At 39.8% G+C, this 23230-nt stretch overlaps 1 protein-coding gene across 1 annotated transcript in view; it reads left to right on the forward strand.

The window, feature by feature from the left end:
- The window catches only part of LOC140428502 (phosphatidate phosphatase LPIN2-like), a 101693-nt gene that overhangs the window by 44821 nt on the left and 33642 nt on the right, over positions 1-23230 (forward strand). The window contains exons 2-7 of the mRNA XM_072515054.1: positions 3272-3472; positions 4976-5071; positions 11991-12289; positions 15216-15323; positions 15407-15527; positions 18975-19464. Coding sequence (XP_072371155.1) covers positions 3281-3472; positions 4976-5071; positions 11991-12289; positions 15216-15323; positions 15407-15527; positions 18975-19464 — 1306 coding nt within the window. The 5' untranslated portion in view covers positions 3272-3280. The remainder of the gene's footprint in view (positions 1-3271; positions 3473-4975; positions 5072-11990; positions 12290-15215; positions 15324-15406; positions 15528-18974; positions 19465-23230) is intronic.

A 23230-nucleotide genomic window follows, 5' to 3' on the forward strand; every position in this document is an offset into this window, starting at 1 on the left:
GTGTGAATGGGTTAGGAGATAACCTCATTCACACTCTTTTGTTGATACTGTCTTTGGAGTTTTATAGACAGATTGACTCCATTTTAATGACCGTGGAATTTGTATGGTACAAATGTTCAGTCACCTTAGCGATTATTGTTTCGAGTCTCTGGAATGTTATTTCAGTCCTTTTAAAACTCACTTAAGGTTCTCTGCCTTAAATTTGTAATGTCATTTTTGATGCAAAACATGGCTTTCTAACAACTTGTGTAGCTCATGGACAGGGTGGGCAGGGAACAGCTGTTCCCCTTCGTTGAAGGGTCAGGGGCAGGAGATTTAGGGGGGAATTTGAGGAAAAACCTTTTTACCCAGAGGGTGCTGACGGTCTGGAATGCACTGCCTGGGAGGGTGGTAGAGGCAGGCTTCCCTCGCATCCTTTAAAAAGTACCTGGATGAGCACTTGGCACGTCATAATATTCAAGGCTATGGGATAAGTATTGGCAAATGGGATTAGGCAGGCTGGTCAGGTGTTTTTCATGTGTTGGTGCAGACTCGATGGGCCAAAGGGCCTCTTCTGTGCTGTAATATTCTAAGATTCATAGTGGAAAGGCATCTATTTAGAATGTTACACAGGTTTGATGTGAACTTTAAGTGTGAGCAATTTTTCTAATTGACTATTCTGAAGCATTGCTCGTCTAGGTTTTCTGAGCTTTACCCTTTTAAGCAATGCATTATCTTAGGTTTTGGTTTCTAAGGCAAAGATTTTCATCAGCTTATTTTACTGGGTAATTGCTTTTTTATCAACTCATATCACAGGTTCTGATGAATCAGCGAGACGAAAGGGTGTAACTGACTTGTATTGCTCCAGAATTCCCCTTCATTATGATAACACATGAATTAACAAAGTAATTTGAAGACTTGAAAGCAAATGAAGCAGTACTTTATTGAATACAAAGCTCAAGTATTCGAATGGTGAAGTTACAACAAACTGCTGCTGTGTTTTGGATATATACTGCAGTTCTGACAACAATTTTCTATTTAAAAGAAAATGTGGGCAGCAACTTTCTTAACTGTGAATTGGAAAATATGAAAGGCACCTTTAGCTCTCCTGGAGCTCGCTTGCTTGGAGAGTCTCACAAGGAATCTGAGTTGTTGCTGAATTGACCAGGTTTTTTCCCCACTTTGTTTGTCCATCAGTAGGCGTGGTGTTGCTAGGGTAGGTGGATATTTTTATGTGAGAGTTTGCCTTTAACAGGATGGGGCAGGGTTTGTGGTCTTGATGGTCTTTTAGTAAGTTTGCTTGTAACAAATAGTCTTAATGCAGCATTTTCAAGTTTAGATTTTTTTTTACATCAACTAGACAGCAAACCAACATATCTAGCACAAGCTATACAAGTTTGATATATTAATAGAATCACTCCTTTGGACAAAAAAAAAATCAAGTTTCAACCTACACTTTTGAGAGAGGTGAGGCCTTCAACTGAATATATTTTATTCTATGGATCAATGTTAAAATATTACTGTGGAAATTGTAGTATCTTTGGTTTATAAAAAAAGTTTAAACCTTTATTTTTAAGGGTAGAAACTTCAGTTACTGAGGAGGATAATGGCAAGGGATTTTTTTGAGAGCAAATCTGGAAACCCTTTGGTCAAAGTGCATATTACTGAGATAATGCAATGATTATAAAAATTGTTTGCCCGTTGCCATTGACCATACCTATCACGGTGTCACCTACAAGAGTAATATTCTCGTAGGTACTTATAAAGAGTTTTCATTTGAAGTGTGGCTCCCCCACCTCCATAGTGAATTTGGTACATGATGGATAAATAGTGGCAGTGAATTCTGAAACAGCTAAGATTTGGATGTGTAGGATCTTGGCTGGAATACTGTGTATTTTTTTTTTTTTTTTTTTGAAAATCTTTCCATTGAAAGAATGTGGCATGGTGCAACATTTCCGAGGATAATGCCTGGATGAGAGGCTTGAAGGGTCTGTTTTTACTTGTACACTGAAATCTAAAGTTCTTTGCGAGAAGGTAAATAATTAATATTTCCCCTGGTTGATGAATCTAATGAAATTGTGGATTGGAACTAAAAGCATAAAGGTAAAAACATAGAAAATAGATGCAGGAGTAGGTCATTCGATCCTTCGAGCCCACTCTGCCATTCAATGTGATCCTCTATTACAAAGCCATATATGTGCCTTTGCTCTCTCCATAACCCTTGAGCCTTTACAGTCAGTAAATCTAATTTCTTTTTAAATATATTCAGTGACTTGGTCTCCACTGCCTTCATGGTAGAGGATCCCATAGGCTCATCAATGAGTGAAGAAGCTGCTCCTCATCTCTTATTCGAGATAGTCTCTTAACATCCTCCTCATTGCTCACATTTCCACCAAGTTTTATATTGTCAGCAAAAGTGGCAAAATTGCATTTAGTTCTTCCATTCATGTCATGAATAGCTGGGGCTCAAGAACTGATCCCAGTGGTACCCCAATGGCCACGGCCTGCCACTCTGAAGGGGGTAAGATTTGTTTTCATGCAGAGGGGTATGGAAACATAGAGTGCAAGTGACTTTATAAGCAGATCCAATCCCAATAAATAAGAGAGAATTAAACACTTAAAACTCCGAAGAGAAGGGACTAATATTGAAGGCTGCTATGTCAAATTATTGTTGGCACTGGGCATGGTGAGCTGCAGCGACCACCTCCTGAACTGGAATTTGATTTTATGATTTCAAATTTTATTCATTTTAAAAAAATAAATTGAGTACCCAATTATTTTTTCCAATTAAGGGGCAATTTTAGCGTGGCCAATTCATCTACCCTGCAATTTTTGGGTTGTGGGGGCGAAACCCACGCAAACACTGGGAGAATGCAAACTCCACACGGACAGTGACCCAGAGCCGGTAAATTTTATTCATTTTTGGCTAATTATACGTTCGCTCGGAGACAGGAAAATTCCTGTCCTGTTGAAGAAAGGTAAATCTCTGAAGAGCTAAGTTGCCTTCCATTAGGCCTCTAATACAATAGTTTTTAGCAAGTTTCTTAAAAAGCCGAAGGAAATGATAAAGCATTCTAAATGCTGTCAAAAATAAGGCATTTAATGTTCGCTTACCATGGCAGGGTTCTGATTTTTTTCCCTCCATGGATTAGAGGATAATTTGGTTATTTCGAATTACTGAATTGGGACCTTTTTTTCTTGTGATGTCCTATTTAATTCACCGACCAAAAAAGAGCTTATTGTTCAGAATTCTGTCATATTGTCCCTAATTTTCTTTTAAATTTTATTGCAGTCCCAAACCATGAATTATGTTGGACAGTTGGCTGAGCAGGTGTTTGTCACTGTGAAGGAGCTGTACAAAGGACTGAATCCAGCCACCTTGACGGGATGTATCGATGTCATAGTAGTGAGGCAGCCGGATGGCTCATACCATTGTTCACCCTTCCATGTCCGTTTTGGCAAGCTCGGGGTTTTACGATCAAAAGAGAAGGTGGTAAGTTCTCATATCAGCGTCATTTATGCCTGTTTAATTCTTTATCTAAATGGACCAAAACATTGTTTTTCTGTTTCACATTTTCACAGTTTAAAGGAAAATCATCAGTTTCCAACAGTAATTGTGGCCAGATTTGTTTGTAATTCATCAGATTCACACAGCGATGCGGTTGACTCTTAACTGCCCCCGCCGAAATGGCCTAGGAAGCCATTCAATTCAAGAGCAATTTGAACAAATGAAAAATAAATGTTAAAAACACTGTTTGGGTATTTTAATATCCAAATGTTCGTGAATGAAGATAATACTTTTTGTGAATACTTCTGCAGACTGTGGCCGATTCGAGAATAGCAGTCTGCACTTTGAACTTTCTGGAAGTCAGCCATCTAAGTTGATCTATCATTTGTAGTAGTTTTCTTGGGTAAACCTCCTTTAAAAATTAAAAAAAAAAAATAAAAAAATTTTGAGTACCCAATTATCTTTTCCAATTAAGGGGCAATTTAGCATGGCCAATCCACCTATCCTGCACATCTTTTGGTTTGTGGGGATGAAACCCACGCAGACACTGGGAGAACGTGCAAACTACACACGGACAGTGACCCAGGGCCGGGATTTGAACCCGGTCCTCAGCGCCTTAGGCAGCAATGCTAACCACTGTGCACCGTGCTACCCTCGGTAAGCCTCCTTTGCCTTTCTTCCTCGGATGAGGATTGAATCTTGTTTACAGTGTGTGACAAAATATTCAGTATCTTCTTAGAGCTTTAAGTTCTTAACGTTTTTTTTCAAATACCCATTGCTGTGCACATTCAGTATTTTGTGAAGCTTTTTTGTCATAATCCTGTGTTTAATAATTGGAGAAAATAGTTTTGTGATCTGAGGGAACTTGAGTTAATGAAGGAACAACTGATTTAAGGTTATTCTTCTGATTCAGTGTTGTTGTTGAAGTCGATGTATGTTTGCGATATTATTCCTTTGCAAGTGAGCTTTAACCATGTGATGAGTGTAAACGAAGATTCAGTATTGGTGCCCAGTAATTTATCGACATGAACACCACTGTGAATAGGTTCCCAATTTTCATTTTGAAGCTACAAAGCTCTGTTCTGGAAAATAGAAATACCTTTTGCAATATTCTTGCCCAATCCAGTAGGTTGCAGTTTTGCTGTGAGATATATCATGGGGCCATGAACTGGTGACCCTCATTATACACGCACTGACAAATCTGAGGAATGGCACTTATTTGGGCTGGAGATTTTTTGTTGTTGTTACATTTATGATTATTATCAGAGATCATAAAACCATTGAAAATGATCTTGTACTGACAGTACTCATTTTTATTGCTGTCTCGTATTCGTTCATGAATCCTTGCATTCTACAATATCCTTGACTTGAAACAGCAAAGCAGTTGTGTGATTTTTGAAGCACGTGACTCAAATACAGGTTTGCCTTTTTGACCAGAGCAGCAAAACAATGAAGTGCTGGTTTATGTACAATGTTTCTTTATTTCAGGTGGACATTGAAATCAATGGCGAACCAGTAGAGCTGCAAATGAAACTTGGAGACAATGGAGAGGCTTTTTTTGTGGAAGAAACAGAAAAAAATGAGGTGTGCTGCTTATCTAGAAATGAGTCAGGTGACTTTTGCAGCAGTTTAGACTTGGGCTTTTCATATTTCAAACATGTTTTCACAACAAAAAAATGTGGTAAAAATTTTCACCGGGTGTAAGGATCCTGCCTCAAGTGAGTTTGGGCAGTGGCTCATTGTCAGATTTGTCAGCAATTGTCACAATTACCTCTTTTTCGTCCAAAGTCAGAAAAAATTATACCTCAAAGATGAAAATTGAACTATGTTAGAGCTAACTCCTACAAACTCTTCAAGAATAAATTGATAATTGAATGTATTCATTTCTCTCATTGGGGTGTTGGAGAACTTGTTTCAGATTTCCTTTTCCGCCTAATGTTCCTAAAATCTGCACCAATGACAAAAGGGTTTAGGATTCACACCATGAGCTTGCTTCCTCATTTCATTAGATTATGACTGAATTACACCGTCACCCCATTTTCCAGCTGTTATTCCACATCCATTTATCTATTTACCTAACAAAAATGTATCTATCTCTTCATAATTTTGAATACTCCAAGTATCTGCAACCAATTGCAGGAGGGAGTTCCAATTTTCCTGCTGTACTTGTCTGGAAAAGTGCTGCCCGATGTTCCTGAATGGTGCAACTCTAATTATACGATACCCCCTTATTTTTGATTCTCCCACCTGGAGAAATCGTTCCCTGTACCAACCTACCATTTTAAACATCCCAGTCCGATCAATGTTCTATGCTCAAGTTTATGAACCTGTCATCACAATTTAACCCTCAAAGTCCTGGTCTCGTTCTGTTAAATGCACTAAAGCCCCTCTCGGGCCATTGTATTCCTCAGCAGATGTGGTTCCCAAAACAAATTTGAGGGGTACTACTTGTCGTCCTCTGCCAATCAGAGTGCATATCCTTTAACCTCTATGTCTCAACCCCCCCAAAAAATTCCAAACTAAGCCCAAAGGGTACTTCTAATTCCGGGCGCTCCCTTGCACATAATCCCTTGTTTGGAACCATTTTGCGGTCAAAATAAAAACAGAAAATGCTGAAAAATCTCAGTAGGTTTGGCTGTGCCTGTAGTGAGATAAACCGAGTTAACATTTTGAATCCAATAGGATTCTTCTTTGGAACGCATTCTGAAGAGTCATGTTAGACTCAAAATGTTATCTCTGTCTCTGTCTCTCTCTCTCTCTCTCTCTCTATATGTATATATATATATATACAGACATGCTTCCACACCTCCTAAGTTTTTCCAGCACGTTATTATTTCAGATTTTCAACATTCTATTATGACCCTGAATCAAACCCCATAGTTGCTAAAATACCGACAGAAACCCCACTATTTTACTTAATTTGTATGAATGCGAGGAAAGGATACTTTGCTCTCGGAGTGATTCCATGCACAAATAGGGATATGGTATATTGAAACAAATTATTTTTAGCACAGTCTTAACGTCATAAAGAAAATAGCTTATAATTACCAGTTAAACACCACTTAACAATGACAATGAAGTACTAAATCCTAATTGCTATATTTTATCTCCACTCGAGTAAAACCCATCTCGGGTTAAAATCCACTTTTAAATACAGTTTGCCAACCCAGGAATACTTGCTGTAAAGAGATGTCTTGGATAAACCACTTTGAGAGAGTTCCATCATGAAACCGCTTGCAAACTCTTGCCTGTGTCAAATTATTGTTTAACCTGCCAGCCTTTTCAGAAACTACTGTTGAGTTCCCAGGCAGATCAAAACTGAAGTCCGATTGACTGTTTCAGCCACTGGCTCCTCCCATTAACCTCATAATCTTACTAAGCTAAACACAATGTCTCTAATTATCTACTTCCCAGGGAACCTTTTTTATATAAACAAAATTCCATTAGCCCTACTTCAGGTATAAATGATATACATGGTTGGAATGAATGGTGATTTCATTTTTACGATCCTATAATTGAACCTCTGTAGCCAAATTGCCGGTTGGTGTCAAACAGGATTTTAAAAAACACTACTACAACAGTCATACACTAACCCAGGCTTTTAACCCTTACAGCACCAAGTACATATAATACAATATATAAACCTGAAATTGCTACATTTGTCACAATTTACGATATTTTGCTATTTTCTTTCAGAAGTTGCTTGAGATAATATACATTTATGTATTTATGTATATCGTGCATCAATTGATACACCAGGCAGGCACAAAGATGAAATTTAAATAAGAAAATTGTAAAGAGACACATTTTGGTAGGAAGAATAATAAAGAAAGGCAATAAAGTTAAATTATACAATCTTAAAGGAGGTGTATCAATTTACTAAGATGGTACTTGGGATGAGAGACTTCAGTTAAGTGGTGACGTAAGAAATTGGATAGGTGTTCAAAATTGAGAATGATTTTGTTGGGAGTAAATAAGGAGAAAACATATTGTTAATGATTGTGAAGTTTGAAAGATTGTTTTAAACCATCCTTGTAACTCAAGTAAAACAGAATATGCAGGAAAGGGGGTTGGTAAGAGGTTGTACAACTTTGTGTTTGGAGAATAAAGGTAGTTTTACAGGATTTATGTTTGTTTTGGTAATCATAAGAAATAAGATTTTTAAGTAGGTTAAATTTATTGTTTCTGTGTCTGGAAGGATAAAACCTACTGTTAGATTCATGCTGGACAAAAGGGTTTGTATGTGTGGGGACTGGTTTCAATTTCAACTGTGATTCTATTGTGCTTTGCGAGAGTTATGGCATGAATAATAAATAAACCAGCAGTGGTGGCTTAGCAACTGGGGCCTTGTAAGGTAGAGAAAAAAATGTAGTTTAGCCAATTTCATTGCAAGTGATGATAGGTAGTGAGAGAGAAGGCCGGTCTCACAGCTATGCTAGAAGTACTTGGTTTTAGAAGGCTAGAGAGGCAACATCTATCTCAGCCTTGCTAGAAGAAAAGCCGTACAATGGATTAATGGTTAAGAGAACATAAGTCAGAAATCTAAAGTCCAGATGGTTAAGGAAACTGGAGAAATGAAGAGATGTTTCCAAGAAGTCTGGTGTTAACGGGAGAGGAAACTGGAAACCAGAAGAGATTACTGTTCAGTAAAGTCACAGAGTTGAAAAGGCATGAGAGGCCAGAAAGATATCTGCATTAGTGCTAAGGATTTTGAGAAATTACTACAGCTTGGGAGATATCATTTGAAATATTTGAAAAATATGTGGAAATCGATGGCTGGACCTCTTGAGTTTGTGCAAAAGCCTTTAAGACAAAGGAAGCCTGGGGGCAGCACGGTGGCGCAGTGGTTAGCACTGCTGCCTCATGGCGCCGAGGTTCCAGGATCGATCCCGGCTCTGGGTCACTGTCCGTGTGGAGATTGCACATTCTCCCCATGTTTGCATGGGTTTCGCCCCACAACCCAAAAGATGTGCAGGCTAGGTGGATTGGCCACGCTAAATTGCCCCTTAACTGGAAAAAATTAATTGGGTACTCTAAATTTAATTTAAAAAAGATAAAGGAAACCTGAAGGGAGAGATGTAAAACCTGACAGAGAAACCTTGATGGAAGCAGTGGAGGAGACGCATTAAAGCGGAATTTGAAATCTTTCATGTAGAAGTCTGAGTCCAGTGAGACAAGGTCGCTCACAGTATGAGAATCATCTGGGGGGGATTTTGCAGAGAAATCCACAGGCATACAGTTCAGAGTATCTTACCAGTCATATTGTGTGCTTAAAAGGGACTTTGTGTGTTAATAATACCATTGTAGTTTAAAATAAAATTTGTAATCAGTGTTAATCTTAAAAACTGTTAAACTAAAGGGGGAGTAAAGGAATATTGTATAATAATCCGACTTTTCATGTTTGATAAAATGGTTTTTACTTGTTTAAAAATTCATTTGCGGACCTGTGACTCTGCTCCTCCAAATTCTGTTTAAAAAAAGTAAATGTTACAGAGAGCGATGTACTGGCCGCATCCTGCCGGAATCGGGGCGGGTCGCGACACGGCCGGGAGATGCCTACCCCGGGATTTCCGACGCTGGGACCTGGTCTCGCACGGCTAAGTGAGTTTAAGAACCCACTTAGCCATGCTGCCACCAGATTGAATGGCTACCAGGCATCTACTGGCTTCGCTGAGAAGACACCAGCCGGGCGCCATTCAGTACGGATCCCACAACCGGGCTCCGGTAAAACGGGGGGGGGGGGGAGAGGAAAGAGTGTCTCCTAGGTGACCGGTTGGTCAGCCTCCGGGTCGGGTGGCACCCTGACTGCTGGTGCTACCTTGGCACAGTGCCAGGGTGCAGGCTGGCAGTGCCAAAGTTTTCCCCGTGCAGGGATCAGACCATGGGGTGCCTGGTCCCGGTGAGGTGTGGGGCCCCGAGGACCTCCTTATAGGTTCGTTGGGGTCTGGGGTGCGTTGGCGGTTTGGTCAATCAGGGTGCCATTTAAAAATGCCGCCCCAAACTCGTCCTGCACTGAGGAGTTCTGCTCATCAGAGTTGCTAAGTGCAGGAGATGATGCGAAGTGTGGCCTCAGGGTGACGTTCCCTGCCGGGCCACCAAAAGAAAACAAGAGTGCCGCTGCCGGGAACAACCCCATTAAACCTGTCCAGAACGGACTCTTTTTAAAAAAAAAAAAAAAAGTTAGATGACGCCCATGGTTCTCTGAGCTAGAGTTCCATTCTGGGATCCTCCCATCCAGTTCTAACGTCAACTGGGATCATAACAGTCAACCAACAAGACAGACGGCTTGGTTGCCATGGTGACAGGTTGGTGTAAAGTTCTAAAATCTGAAAGAAAGACGAGAGCAGCTGGACCAACTTTCTCTCTGAGAATGTGGTCAGCAGAGAGGAGTGTGTGCCCTTTCTCTGGGTGACCAGGCAGAATGCAAGAGGGAAAACAGTCTCTGGGTAAAGTGACACAGCCTGTGGCAACCTAAGGAAGATTTGTTCTGCTATGACCAGGGGAGGAAAGAATTGTCAGAATAACAACTGACAGCAAGTAGTTTGGGATTTCCCCAGAAACTGAGAAGCATTTTTTGATGGTCTCCTGCTGTTGCAACTCAGCAAAACAAGGACAAATGAACCCATTGGAAGCTGGGAGTAATGTTGGACTGATTCTTGGCAAAACTGCTTATTCTGTGGAGAGTTAGACGTAAAGTATAATTTGGTGGGCATTTTGGTCATGTTAAGTTAGAGTTAAAATGGGGACTATCATTTCTGTAGTTTAGAGTATTCTTTGCTTACTAGATAGTGTTGAATTGTTGTTGCTTTTAGTTGGTTTATTACAGTAAATGTCTTAAATTTTGCAAACTTGTGTAATCCCTCTAAGTTAGTCACTGGGAAATGAAATCCTTTGTTTAAAATTATTATTCTGAATGGAATTGCATGGCAGAAAGATAATTAATCAGAATAAACCGATTTAAAGTCAGCCAAAAGAACCAGAGGCGGAAGGAGGGAAAGCTTTTTACATGGTGAGTTATGATTGGAGTTCGCTGCTTGAAAGAGTGATGAAAGCATGTTCAGTCGTACCTTCATAAGAGATTTGGATAAATACTTGAAGGGGGACATTTCCAGGGCTATGGCGAAAGAGCAGATGTGTGGAACTAATTATATGGCTCTTTCAAAGAGCTGGCACTCGCACAATGGTGATTTGGAGAAGTTAGGTGGCTTTTGCAGTGGTTCAGACTTTAACCAGAAAAAGATTGGGATGGCATTTAAATGGCACCCCAATCGACCAAACCCCCTGCCTGACCCCCGGGCCATCCCGACTCGCCTATAATAAGGTCCACGGGGTGGGGTGGGGCGGTCCCCATCCCACCTGATAAGGGCAGGGCACCCTGGGGCCCGATCCCTGGCACCATGGCACTGCCATACTTCACCCTGTCGTGCCCCTGTCAGGGTGCCGAACCGCCTGGTTCCCATTTGTGGCACCTGGCTTGAGACTCCTCAACGAGGCCAGTAGATGCCAGGTGGTCATTTGATCCGGCGTCAGCACGGTTAAGTGGGTTTTTAAACTCATTTAGCTGTGCAAAACCAAGTGTAAGGACCCTGCCTCAAGTAAATTTGGGTAGTGGCTCCTTGTTTTGTCAGCCAAATGTCACTGGATTTTATTTATTTTTTAGTCTATATTCAGGAAGAATGAAATCTTAAAATGAAATTCAAATTGTGTGTGCTGACACCTATAAGACCCTCCAGAATAAATTGATATTGAATGTATTCATTCAATCTCTTAATAATGACATTCTCAAAAAAAATTCAACTGATTAAACAGACGTGACTTGAACCTCACAAAACTACGTTGGCTCTCTCTGATCAACTCATTAGGCCAAGTGCTCAGTCTCTCTTTCTTCTTGCGCGCTCCCGTGTGCGGCCATGCCCACTCTCTCTCATAATAGACTGGCAGCTTCCCCAAAACTCATGATAAACAGACAGACCTTTAGTAACGTGAATGAACGCAAAATGCTGTGGATGTTGGAAATCTGGAATAAAAACAGAAGAAGCTAGAAAAACACAGCAGGTCCGGCAGCATCTTTTGGAGAGAGAAATAGGGTTAATTTCTTTAGTCCAATATGACTATTTTTCAGAACGTTAACTGTTTCTCTCCCCACAGCCGCTGCCAGATTTACTGAATTTTTCCAACCGTGTCTGTTTTTACTTGAAACGAGTTCTCAATCCTGTCCTCCTTCTAAATGGCACTGTTAGAAATTTCCAATCCAATGACCGAATTTTCAGATCATGAAACTTTTGAAAGTTTGTGACTAATGTTTCTGCACTTTCTTTGCCTCCTTGAAACACCGTGGGGTGAAAAACCATCAAGCTCTGGATGTTTATTTTTCCTTAGCCCCATTATCACAATTGCTATTATGTACTCCTTCATAGATTAAAAGAAAACATTAATGATGTGACAACAGGGGTTTAAACTTTATGAAGGTGCCAGTTTTGCTCATAGTTTTATTTTTTCATAGGGTGTTGTCCCCACTCACTTAACAACATCACCGATTCCAGTTGAAGGAGCTCATTTTACAAGGGAACCAGATTTGACAAGTGCTGAATTCATTCAGAATCAAGATTTACCAAGTTCATTTAATGGCACAGAAATTGATAACTCTGTAAGTAACACTTCAGCCAAAAAGAAAAGACGTCGAAAAAGGAAGCACAAACCAGAGAATTCAAAGAAGGATGACCAGGAGTCCTCTTCAGATGAGCAAGATATACCTGACATGGACATTAGTTCAGATGAACAACTGCGACTTGCAGCTGCAAAGTAGGTTAAGTCTTAAAATTTAGAAGTTTTTGCATTGTTTTTTGTGCATGACAATTAGTTACTTGTTACTGTCTCACTCATCAATCTATTTCATTCCATAAACCTGAAGACTTCCATTAACTCAGTCCTTAACCACCTTAGCTACAGTGAAAAAAGTCAAAACTTTTCAAATACCCTAGCAAATATGTAGTGTACCTTTCCTATTGCTTTTATTACCTCTCTCAAAGGTTAGCTGGAGACAATTCAATTGTGCCTTAATGAAGTTCTTATACAAGGTAAAGAAAAAAAAACAACTTCAGTTTTGCTTCTTAGTATCTCTGTATCAAACCTAAGACATGGTTCCCCTGTTTTAGATTAGATTTAAATGTATTGTCATGTGTACTGAGGTACATTGAAAAGTATTGCTCTGCGTATAGTCCAGGAAGATTGTTCCATACATAAAAAACATAGGACATACGATAAATACACAATATGGCACTTGAGTGGTATACATGCGTGTTAAAAATCCGACACTCCATTTAAAATATTACCATGAAACCTCACCATTATTGCCATTCCTTTTTCCATTCTTGTAAAATCTGTTACTTCGTATTTTCCTACTGCATGTGCCACCCATCGGCTGTCATCCCAATCTCTTGGCGTTTATTTGCTTTTACTTTCTTACACTACCTTGAAATTTAATTTTTGCCTCCCACTTCCCTCTTACAACTGCCGAAGCAACCTAAATTTATGGGTAGATCCGCTAGAAAATGGCATTGGATTTTGGCCCAGAGGAGCATTCCACAAGGGGCTGTTGTTTTGAGGCTATGAAAGCTGAAAAAATGGACTTGCGGAATATCTTGCACTATGGGGTTCTTTTAAATTATTTTCTGTCAATTTCCTGCCCACAAACAGCCTGATTAGTCGACTTGAGGTCTCTCAGACGAGGAGTCCTGCAGCACAGGACCACAACTGAGAAGAACAAGTAGGTCTAGTTGGAGGGGGTCCTGATTTCTGGGTTGGTGGAGGGGGAGGTGTCACAAATGTTTTTTTTCGGGAGGTGGGTCTAATGTTGTGCGGGATGGGTTGGGAAGACTGTTGGAGGGATGGGATGTGGTGAGCAGCAGACCGATCATGGGGGAGTTGGATTACTGACTGGCTTGTGGGCCTCAGGGAAGTACCTGCTTTTACCAGCCCACACAGTGCTGTAGAGGCACAAGCATCATGATTTCAACCCTTCCTCACCTCCTCTCAGGTTCCCAAGGCCCAGGAAACCCAGCCAACATATATTTAAAAATAGAATGATTGTAAAATGAAGACAGGGAACATCATTATAATATTTAAATAGCCAAACAACGCCTCATGAACAAATTGGTCATGTGCTACTTGTCTTGCCTTCGTCAAAACTGGAAGTGGAGGGCTCAAGCCAGGTTGGATTCCTGTTGTAGGCTTTCTGAATTAAATTTTAACCTCTGACCCAACCTCCACCCATTTGGTTTAGGGAATTAAAACTTAGCCTGTGGTACCTGAGTTTACTTCTGCTTATCAATCAGTTAGTATTTTGCCTCTGGTTGAATTGGATTTTACATGTACATTGATTTAGATTTATGTAACAGATTGTGTGTTCAATAAAAATCCTGGCAGTTATACAATGTCAGAATTTATTGTGTTAAGCAAATCTGCTTTCAATAATGACTTTTCTTTTACTTCCATCACGTGCACATGCATTCCTAGTTTATGCTTTTTTCCCCCCTGTTATCGCTACTTGGTCAGATTCATCCCAATTCTCTCTCAAACTGTCAATCAGTTCTGGTTATGGCAGTCCCCAAGGTACTGAGTTAACCATAATCTGTATTCCTCATTTCCCCAAACCCAGTTATTTTGTTTCTGTCAAACTGTTCAGATATATTGTGCAACAAACGTATAATCTTATTGTACAATCTTCGAACAATTCAATTTTTGTGTAAACCAGCAGTGTTCATTCTAGAAAAAAATTGCTTTACAAGTTCAAGCAGCAACAAGGAAGAGTAACGTAACTTGTTCTGGAATCATATTGAACAGCTAACTTACAATGTAGATCTAATTAATTATTATTCCGAGCATGAATATTTTACAAACCTATTTATAAATTCTACTGTGGCCATTAGCTTTTGTGTCATAACATTTTAAGTACTTGAGTAACATAATACCCATTAAGGATGCATTTAATTTGCAGCTGCCATTCTTATGCCAGTTGCTGCAGTTTGGGTTCAAGCCAGACCGAATCCTCTTTGCACTTGTTGGCACCTGCTTGGCTAGAATATAACTTTCCTGTTCGGGGGAAGAAGCTTAAGGTGAGCCTGGAAACAGTTGTGTGCACAACTGTCCCCCAAGAGAATGGTGAAGGAGAACCTTCTTCTTTCTAAACATTTCTATTAAGCCAGGTACATTCACAAAATGTTCAGCTGGCTTCCTGAGCACGCAGCAAAGCAAAATCTGCTGCCGTACTGGACAAACACTGCATGTGACGATGACCCAAAGAATTGAGGCTACTGCTGCCAGGGAACTCCACACCTCTTTGGAACAGGTTTGGCAATGGATTTACACTAGGTTAGCATCTATTTAACCTGAGATTTCTGTTTGGCAATACTAAACTCGCACCCAAAGTCTGAGTTCAGGAGAACTGAAGAAAGCCTTAATATCTTTGGGTGTTGTAAGAGTTTAGTAGTATTTTGCTTGGAAGAAGTTCTGGGAAGCACTTGATTGACTGACACAAAAATATTCATGTATTGAGTATTCATATCGAGCAATTCTAATAACACATTCTTTTCCAAAACAATGAAGTGTGAAAAGAATAAAATAATGTCAAATTTATATTTATGTGAAGTTTATTTCACTCCATCTAAATAAAAAAAGTATGACATTTTAAATAATGTACAAATCATAATTATTTTATCTTTTCTTACAGCAGTGAAATGTGTAATTATTTTTCTGAATTGCCAAATGAAGATTCAAGCACCTACCATTCACGTGAAATCTATCCATATTCAGATGGTGAATGGTCTTCTATTGAGAGGTATAGTTACTGAAATTAGTTTTTGAAGTTTGTTTTCATTGCCTTAATGTTATGAAACATTAAAACAAACTGTATTGTTTTAGCCATTCTTATGACAGACTTTCATCACCAAAAAGTGATTCCGAATTGGTTGTAAAATCACATGAAGGACCCTTTATGGCTACAGAGTCTCGGATGCAGTGGACCTGGGGTGGTTTTCCACAGGTATGAACGGTATCATTTGCTAACTTTGTCAAATATTTGTACTACTACAGTTCATGTTTCTGTAGTTGCATAAAAATTAGACCAGTCATTACCACTGTTCCCTGTTAAATCTTGCTTGTGCAGACAATTATTTTCCATACACAGCACCCTCCATTTTCTTTTTGTGTAGTCGTGCAAGCATAGTATTTAGTGCTCAACATGTCATACGTGGTACCTTCCAGACTTTTGTGACTACAGTTGAGTGAGAACATTAGAGCCTGGAATTTACAGCCTGCTCTATGATTAATCTCAGCAATTTATGAGGATTCTTTAGAACAATGACTTGAAGCTAAACCTCACCGACATGTTGCAGATTGAAAACTATAGATAAACAACGCAAAGGAAGATCTTGTTTCTTTTTTTTCTGTCCATTTTTTTCTAGCGATTTTAGTGTTTTTAAATTGGCTATTTATCTTGACATAAATGTTTTCAAAATTTTGTTTTCATTTTTTTAAAATTAGGAAGTATTTTTCTTATTTTTGATTTATAAATGTTAAAGATTAGTGAGGCTAAATGCCGAATGTGGGACGGCACACTTCTGCCTCAACGCCAGGGACCCGGATCAATTCCAGCCTTGGATCACTGTCTGGAGTTTGCACTGACTCCCCGTGACTGCGTGGGTTTCCTCTGGATGCTCCAGTTTCCTCCCACAGTCCAAAGATGTGCAGGTTTGGTGGATTGGCCATGCTAAATTGCCCCTTAGTGTCCAAAGATATGCAGGTTCGGTGGAGTTATGGGGATAGGCAGGGGAGTGGGCTTAGGTAGGGCAGTTTTTTCAAACTTGTTTTCCGGGGACCCATTTTTACCAACCGGCCAACCTTCGGGACCCAACCCGGCCGACCTTTACGACCACGCCAGCCGACCTTCGTGGCCTATGCCGGCTGACCTGCAAGACCCACCATTTTCTCTTACCTTGATGTCTGCTGACAAAAAAAATCAGGAAATGGTTTGAGTCCCATTGGCACTCGTACACGCTCCTCCAGTGGAATCTGTTGGATGAAGGTGAAGCCTTCCGGTGTCGGAAAGTATGCAGTCTCCATCTGTCCAAAGTTCTGCATTCTTTTCCTGTAAATTTTATCAAATAAAACCCCCCTGAACTTGTAAAAAAAAAAAAAAAAAAATGATAAAAGAAAAGAAAAAAAGAAAAATAAATTGAATAAAATAAATGAATAAAATCCCCCGAACTTGTAAAACAAAAAGCTGCGACTGTTTAAAAAAAAAAAGCGGCCGCACTGCGCATGCGTACCCGATCATCGGCACGCATGTGCATAGTTTTGCGCATGCGCGCCGATGATCTGGCACGCATGCGCAGTGTGGCCCCTTTTTTTTTCAAACATGTTCGCGGCCATTTTGAAAGCCGCTTGCAGCGGCGTTATTAACAGTTGGCTACTGCAGCTGTTGCGCGCAGATTTGCGCGATCGGAAGTGCCACGATGGACTGCTCCACAACCCTCCTGACACCCGCCCGCGACCCACCCACGGGTCGTGCCCCGGGTTTGACGATGCCTTGGGTAGGGTGCTCTTTCAGAGGGTCAATTGGCTGAATGGCCTCCTTCTGTAGGAATTCTATGTTCTATGTATTCTATGTTCCATGTCTAAAATTGGTGAATTTATAATAGTGAGCAAAGAAATGGCAGAGCTATTAAACAACTAATTTAGTTCGGTCTTCACGGCAGAAGACACAAATAATATTCCAGAAATGCTAAGGAACTTTTGTAAGGGCCCCGAAGAATCCAGCACGAGTTTTAAGGATACAAAATAATAAAGTTTATTTACTATAACAATATATACATAGCAGTAGCAGTAACTTCCCTTGCTACCTTCTCCTTCCTCCTGGTTCCTGGACTGGCCAGCTTATTTATAGTAGGAGTTTCTCCGCCCCCCTCATTGGGGAAGTTCATACTCCCATAGGATTGTGGGATAATCATTAGTCCCCAGCCAATCGTCAGTAGGCAGGTTATAACAGGAACCAAGGGTTTAATGAGAAGAAGGAATTGAAGGAAATTTGTATTACTGAAAATGGGTTGTGTTTGAGAAATTAATGGGACTGAAAGTTGATAAATTCCCGGAGCCAGATAATCTGCATCCCAGGATACTAAAGTAGGTGACCATAGAAATAGTGGATGTGTTGGTTGTCATCTTCCAAAATTCTGTAGATTCGTGAACAGTCCTGGCAGATTGGAGGGTGGCAAATGTAACCTTGCTATTTAGAAAAGGAGGGAGGGACAAAATGGGGAATTACAGATCGGTCAGCCTAATATCAGTAGAAGGTAACATGCTAGAGTCTTATTATAAAGGATACCTAAAAAGTATTTCACAGGATTAGACAAAGTCAACATGGATTTATGAAAGGGAAGTCATATTTGACAAACCTACTGGAGTTTTTTGAGGATGTAAATAGTAGAATAGATAAGGGTGAACTAGTGGATGTGGTGTATTTGGATTTTCAGAAAGCTTTTAAGAACATTCCACCTTAAGAAGAGTGCAAATTAAAGCCCATGGGATTTTGGTTAACATATTGGCATGGATGGAGAATTGGTTAGCAGACAGGAAACGGAGAGTAGGAATATTTGGGTTTTGTTCCCAAAGTGGCAGGTGGTGACTAGTACGGTCTTACAGGAATCGGTGCTTGCGCCCCCCCCCCCCCCCCCAAAAAAAAAAAAACCTATTTACAATATATATCAATGATTTGGATGAGGGAACCAAGTGTAATATTTTCAAGTTTGATGATGGTACAAAACTTGGTGGGAGTGGTGAGGAAAATGTAAAGAGGCTTCAAGGTGATTTAGACAAGTTGAGTGATTGGGCAAAGTACATGACCCTTTCAGTGTAATTGGATAAATGTGAAGTTATCCACTTTGGACGAAGAAACAAAATGGCAGAGTATTATTTAAATGGTGATAAATTGGGAAACGTTGAGGTAGAAAGGGACCTGGGTGTTCTCGTACACCAATCATTGGAAGCAAGCAGTTAGGAAGGCAAATGGCATGTTGGCCTTTATTGCAAGAGGACTTGAGTACAGGAGAAAGGATGTCTAGAACAAGGCATCACAGTCTCAGGATACGGAGAAGGCCATTGAGGACTGAGATGAAGTGGAACGTCTTCACTCAGAGGTTGGTGAACCTGTGAAATCCTCTACACCAGAAGGCTGTGGAATTCAAGTCACTGAATATATTTAGGAAATTAAATCGATTTCTAGACTCTTAAGGGTGTCAAGGTGCATGGGGATATGGCAGGATCAACCATGATGTTGAATGGTTGAGCAGGCTTGAAGGCCTGAATGACCTACTCCTCCAATTTTCTATGTTAAAAGTTAACATCTATTTCAATGTATTTATGGTGAAATATGTGCCAATCTCAGCTCCTTGTCTACTTAAAAAAAAAAAAAAAAATCACTTTCATCTTACAGGTCAGTAAAATGGAAAAGTCTGAGCCACCAAGAATAGCTACCATCACGCCTTCTGAACATACACATTTTCGAGTCATCATGGACAACAGTGCAGCAGATGCAGCTGCTTGTGATTCCTCTGAAGTCAACAATATTATAACCGTTTTCAAACCCCAGCCTCGAACTCAAAGAAGTCCTGCATTGCTTGAAACACCCATGGAACAGACTGCTCCATCCGCACTAGAACCAGCTTTTCTACAAACCCCTTCTTGGTCATTGGAGGACATAGAAGTTGTGACAGAGAGTTTACCGTCCGATATTACAACCCAAACATCACTATCCGAAACTACTGAAATGTGTCCATCAGAAGCTCAAGGTCTTGAAACCTTTCAATCCATTTCTCAGCTTGAACCGGAAAGCCCAGACACTTTAGAAAGCAGTAATAGTCAGGCCCAGCAGATGTTAAACCTAGACGGCAGTGCAAAAACAGAAGAAATGGATAAAAAGAAAGGTAAACGCAAACATAAATTTTTTGAGTTATGGGTGTTCTTTTTTCAAGAAATGAACGGTTTTCTACAAATAATGCAGTTTACTTAACACTCCATGACAAAAACATATTAATGTAATTCATATTTATTTTCGGGAAAATATATTTAGAGCTATTTTGCATTCAGAGTTTTGAATTTTGTTACTAGGTTTTGATGTAATGAACTACTACAATAAATTAAAACGAAAAATATTTTACTTGGCCTAATTTTATACAAATTCATCAATAAACTGGTATAAGTGCGGCGATTTTAAACATCTTTTAATAGCAGCAACTTTGCATTTAAACAGAGCCTATATGTAGAAAAACTTCCCATAGGATTATTAAAATTTGGTGTAGAGTCAAGGAAGTAGATATTGGGAGATTGACTATAAGTTTGGTCAAAGAGATAGTCTTAAAGGTGGAGAGAGAGCCAGCGAGATTATGGGGAGGAATTCCAGAAACTAGGGTCTAGGTGGCTGAAGGCACAGCAACCAATAACGGGACCCAAGAGTGGGGATTCTCAAGGAATCAAAATCAAAGGAACATAAAGTTCTTGGAGATTGTAGCGCTGGAGGAGTTTAAAAATGTGAAATTTGGATTTTTGATCTTGTGGTAAACAAAACAAATGCCCCTGTTTTGGAATATGTCTTTCTTGCAAGCTAGAAAATGGAGACTCGAGTTCAATTGTTGGCAAGACCTGACCTTTCCTCTAACTTTGTCAGCGTTCAGGGCTTTAACCTATGTTGGCCAATATATAAGATCTGGATGAGGTATGAAAAGCTTCACCGGAGTAGGATATCATGCAATACTGTTCTAAGTTTTGGAACTTTGGCAAAAGCTCTTGCATCCTTAATTTTCACTGGGGATCTGACCTTGTGGGAAAACTGTATTTTTTGTAGCTGACATATCACTTGCATATATTTTGGTCTGAAAGTCCTCTTGCTTATTAAGGTGCAAATTGTAAATTCTAAATTATCCTTGCAATGAATCTATATTCTAACTAATTACTTTTGTATCTCGTGCCTCACTGCTTCTCTGTGTTATTCTGTTAGTTTTAGCTTGTACACATTGGTGTGACAGCTTGGTATCTTGGTATCTTCCAGCATTTTGCAAAAAAAAGGAGCATGGATATTCAAAGTGCTCTCCTTAATTGATACCGTGATTTACAGGTAATGATCTGTGGCATTACCCACCTATTGCATGTGCAAGGGAGCAGGTTTTGGTTTGTTAAGTGGCTCACTGTGTACTTGGAAGCTGCTGTTCTGTGTGAGCATGAAGGGTTGGGAGAAAGTCTGCACTGCCACATTGCTTTTTTGACTTAGTACACATTTTTAGCTTTTTTTTGTTGTTGAAAAAACAATCTCCTTTTACATGAAAACCTTTATTACAGAATATGAGTACATTTGCTGAAGTAAGCAAGGAGAGTTTATAAACTGGATGGGAAGATTGATCTGATTTTTATAATATAACTTTGAACTCTGCAGTTATCCCATCATCAGTAAGAACAATTCAGAGTAGGAACACAAAAATGGCAGTGGGGTAAGTCTGTCCATTGAGCGCTGCAAAAAGCTTCCCTGATCACCTTGTGACCAAAGGTATCAAATTTAATTTTTGGCCTGTGCTGAATGAGGTGGTTTCAGCTTGGACTTGGGAAGAAGATTCCCACTTCTAACCATTATTCATCAACCCTTGCTGTAAAGTATCAGGACATTTGGTGAGAATAACATTGGGAAAATGTATAAAGCACTCAACAATCAAATAGCCTAAAACTCTCACTGTTCAGACTGATGCACGATGACTGATCAAATTACCGGAGGCTGCTGGCTTTTATGCAACAAAGATTTTTGAATGCCCACATGCTGGCACATTCAAGAAAGGGGCAGGAGAAATGGATCCAAGGGGTAGATGGAAAACTGAGTGTGTTGCGTGTTCTAAAATCACTGCTGTGTCTTCACTGTTCAAACTAGTGATTTTATCCTTAACTACCGTAAATCCTCTTGCATTCAAAGTATTGTATAAGCTATAAAGGTTGCAATTTTGAAAGAATAACTTTTTGAGGTTAGTATAAACTTTAATTTCATGGTGCTACTAGGCACAGTATTCCGGGATCAGTTAATTAGCTGTTAGTTGTCAGGTTGTTGGAATATTATGTGCCTGTCAAATAAAGTACAGATGCAGAATAATCTTTAAAGAAAGGAGAATGTGGGGCAACACGGTGGCTCAATGGTTAGCACTGCTGCCTCACGGCGCCGAGGTCCCAGGTTCGATCCCGGCTCTGGGTCACTCTCTGTGTGGAGTTTGCACATTCTCCCCGTGTTTGCGTGGGTCTCGCCCCCACAACCCAAAGATGTGCAGGGTAGGTGGATTGGTCATGCTAAATTGCCCTTAATTGGAAAAATGAATTGGGTACTCTAAATTTATTTTAAAAAAAGAAAGAATGTAAACCAGTCACTTAACCTAAAATAATTTACTGATCTGCTGATTTCAGCTACAGTTAGAAGGAAGCGGCTGCTAATACATGGATTCCTATCAGGAGGACTGAGGACTTATCTCGACTTCCTATCATAAAGTTGCACAAAATGCGTGATCATATCCATCTCTAAAATCAGATTCAAAGTTGCAATGACTGAATTCCAAAATAAATTGAAAATGCATATTGCGTTGAATATTATAATTAGAAAAATGTTCAAATGTGTTGAACAGAATCAAGATTTAGAAGACTGTGAATAGTCCAACATTCATGCCAGATTTTAGATTATCATTAAAATCTCCCAACTGTGGAACATGCGCTATCATATATAAAATGGTAATTTTCTTTGCCAGACAAGAATCTCCTATGGTGCTGTTCATTGTACTTTGTGGGTCTCAGGCATGATTGCAATGATTGCTTGGTTGCTAACCTTTTGATGTTGCTGTTTACAAACCAATTTATTAGATGTGTTATCCTGAAGAGGGCTGTTAAAATATAGTGGCTTCTGTAGAATCTGTGCATAAGTAGAAATAAATAACTCGAGGCTCCGTGGCTGTAAAGTTGATGTACTAAGCTGCCACTTTTGTGTTGCTGTAAAGAAGAATAAAATGATGGTCAGGTACTGATATGGACTGTTAGTGTTATATTCCATCTTGCTTTTGGCACCATATAAAATGTGGTTAGGGTCATCTGCCATAGCCTACTCCTCCCAATTACTCTTCCTCGAGTCTGCCCGTATGTGAAGCACGTTGGGATATTTCACTGTTAAATGTTATTATAAATCTTTTTGAGTCCCGTGTGCATCCATAAATTCAATAAGCTTTTATTTGGTATGTTCTCTTGTGTTGTTACTCAATAGTAGCTTTATATTGTATAATTTGCTATCTACACTCCACCACTAAACAGCTATCCTTTCAGCCATTATGCACGAGCCCTGAGGAAGTCCCTATTCTCAGCATCTCCACTTTGTTATCCCTTTGTTCGACCTCTCTCTTGGACAGTCGTTCAGCTCCGTTTTCTTCCTCCTGCTCAAAATCCCCTCCTTGTTCATCCTGAGTACCCTGAGATATCATTCTAAATGTGAAGAGTGCTGCAGATTTGTAAGTTGGTTTTTTTTTTGGATCTTTTCCCCTGTTTTAAATATCCTTGTGCTGTGTGCCATTTTGTATTGGACAAGTGCAGCGAGACAACCTGACCCTAATTCCTTGATTTACAACTGCCCTGCCTGGACCCACCTATGGATTTTTCCGTATCATGGGAATTTTTTTGCCCATTCGT

This window comes from Scyliorhinus torazame, chromosome 8 (genome assembly GCF_047496885.1).
Source record: "Scyliorhinus torazame isolate Kashiwa2021f chromosome 8, sScyTor2.1, whole genome shotgun sequence".
NCBI classification, from domain to species: domain Eukaryota; kingdom Metazoa; phylum Chordata; class Chondrichthyes; order Carcharhiniformes; family Scyliorhinidae; genus Scyliorhinus; species Scyliorhinus torazame.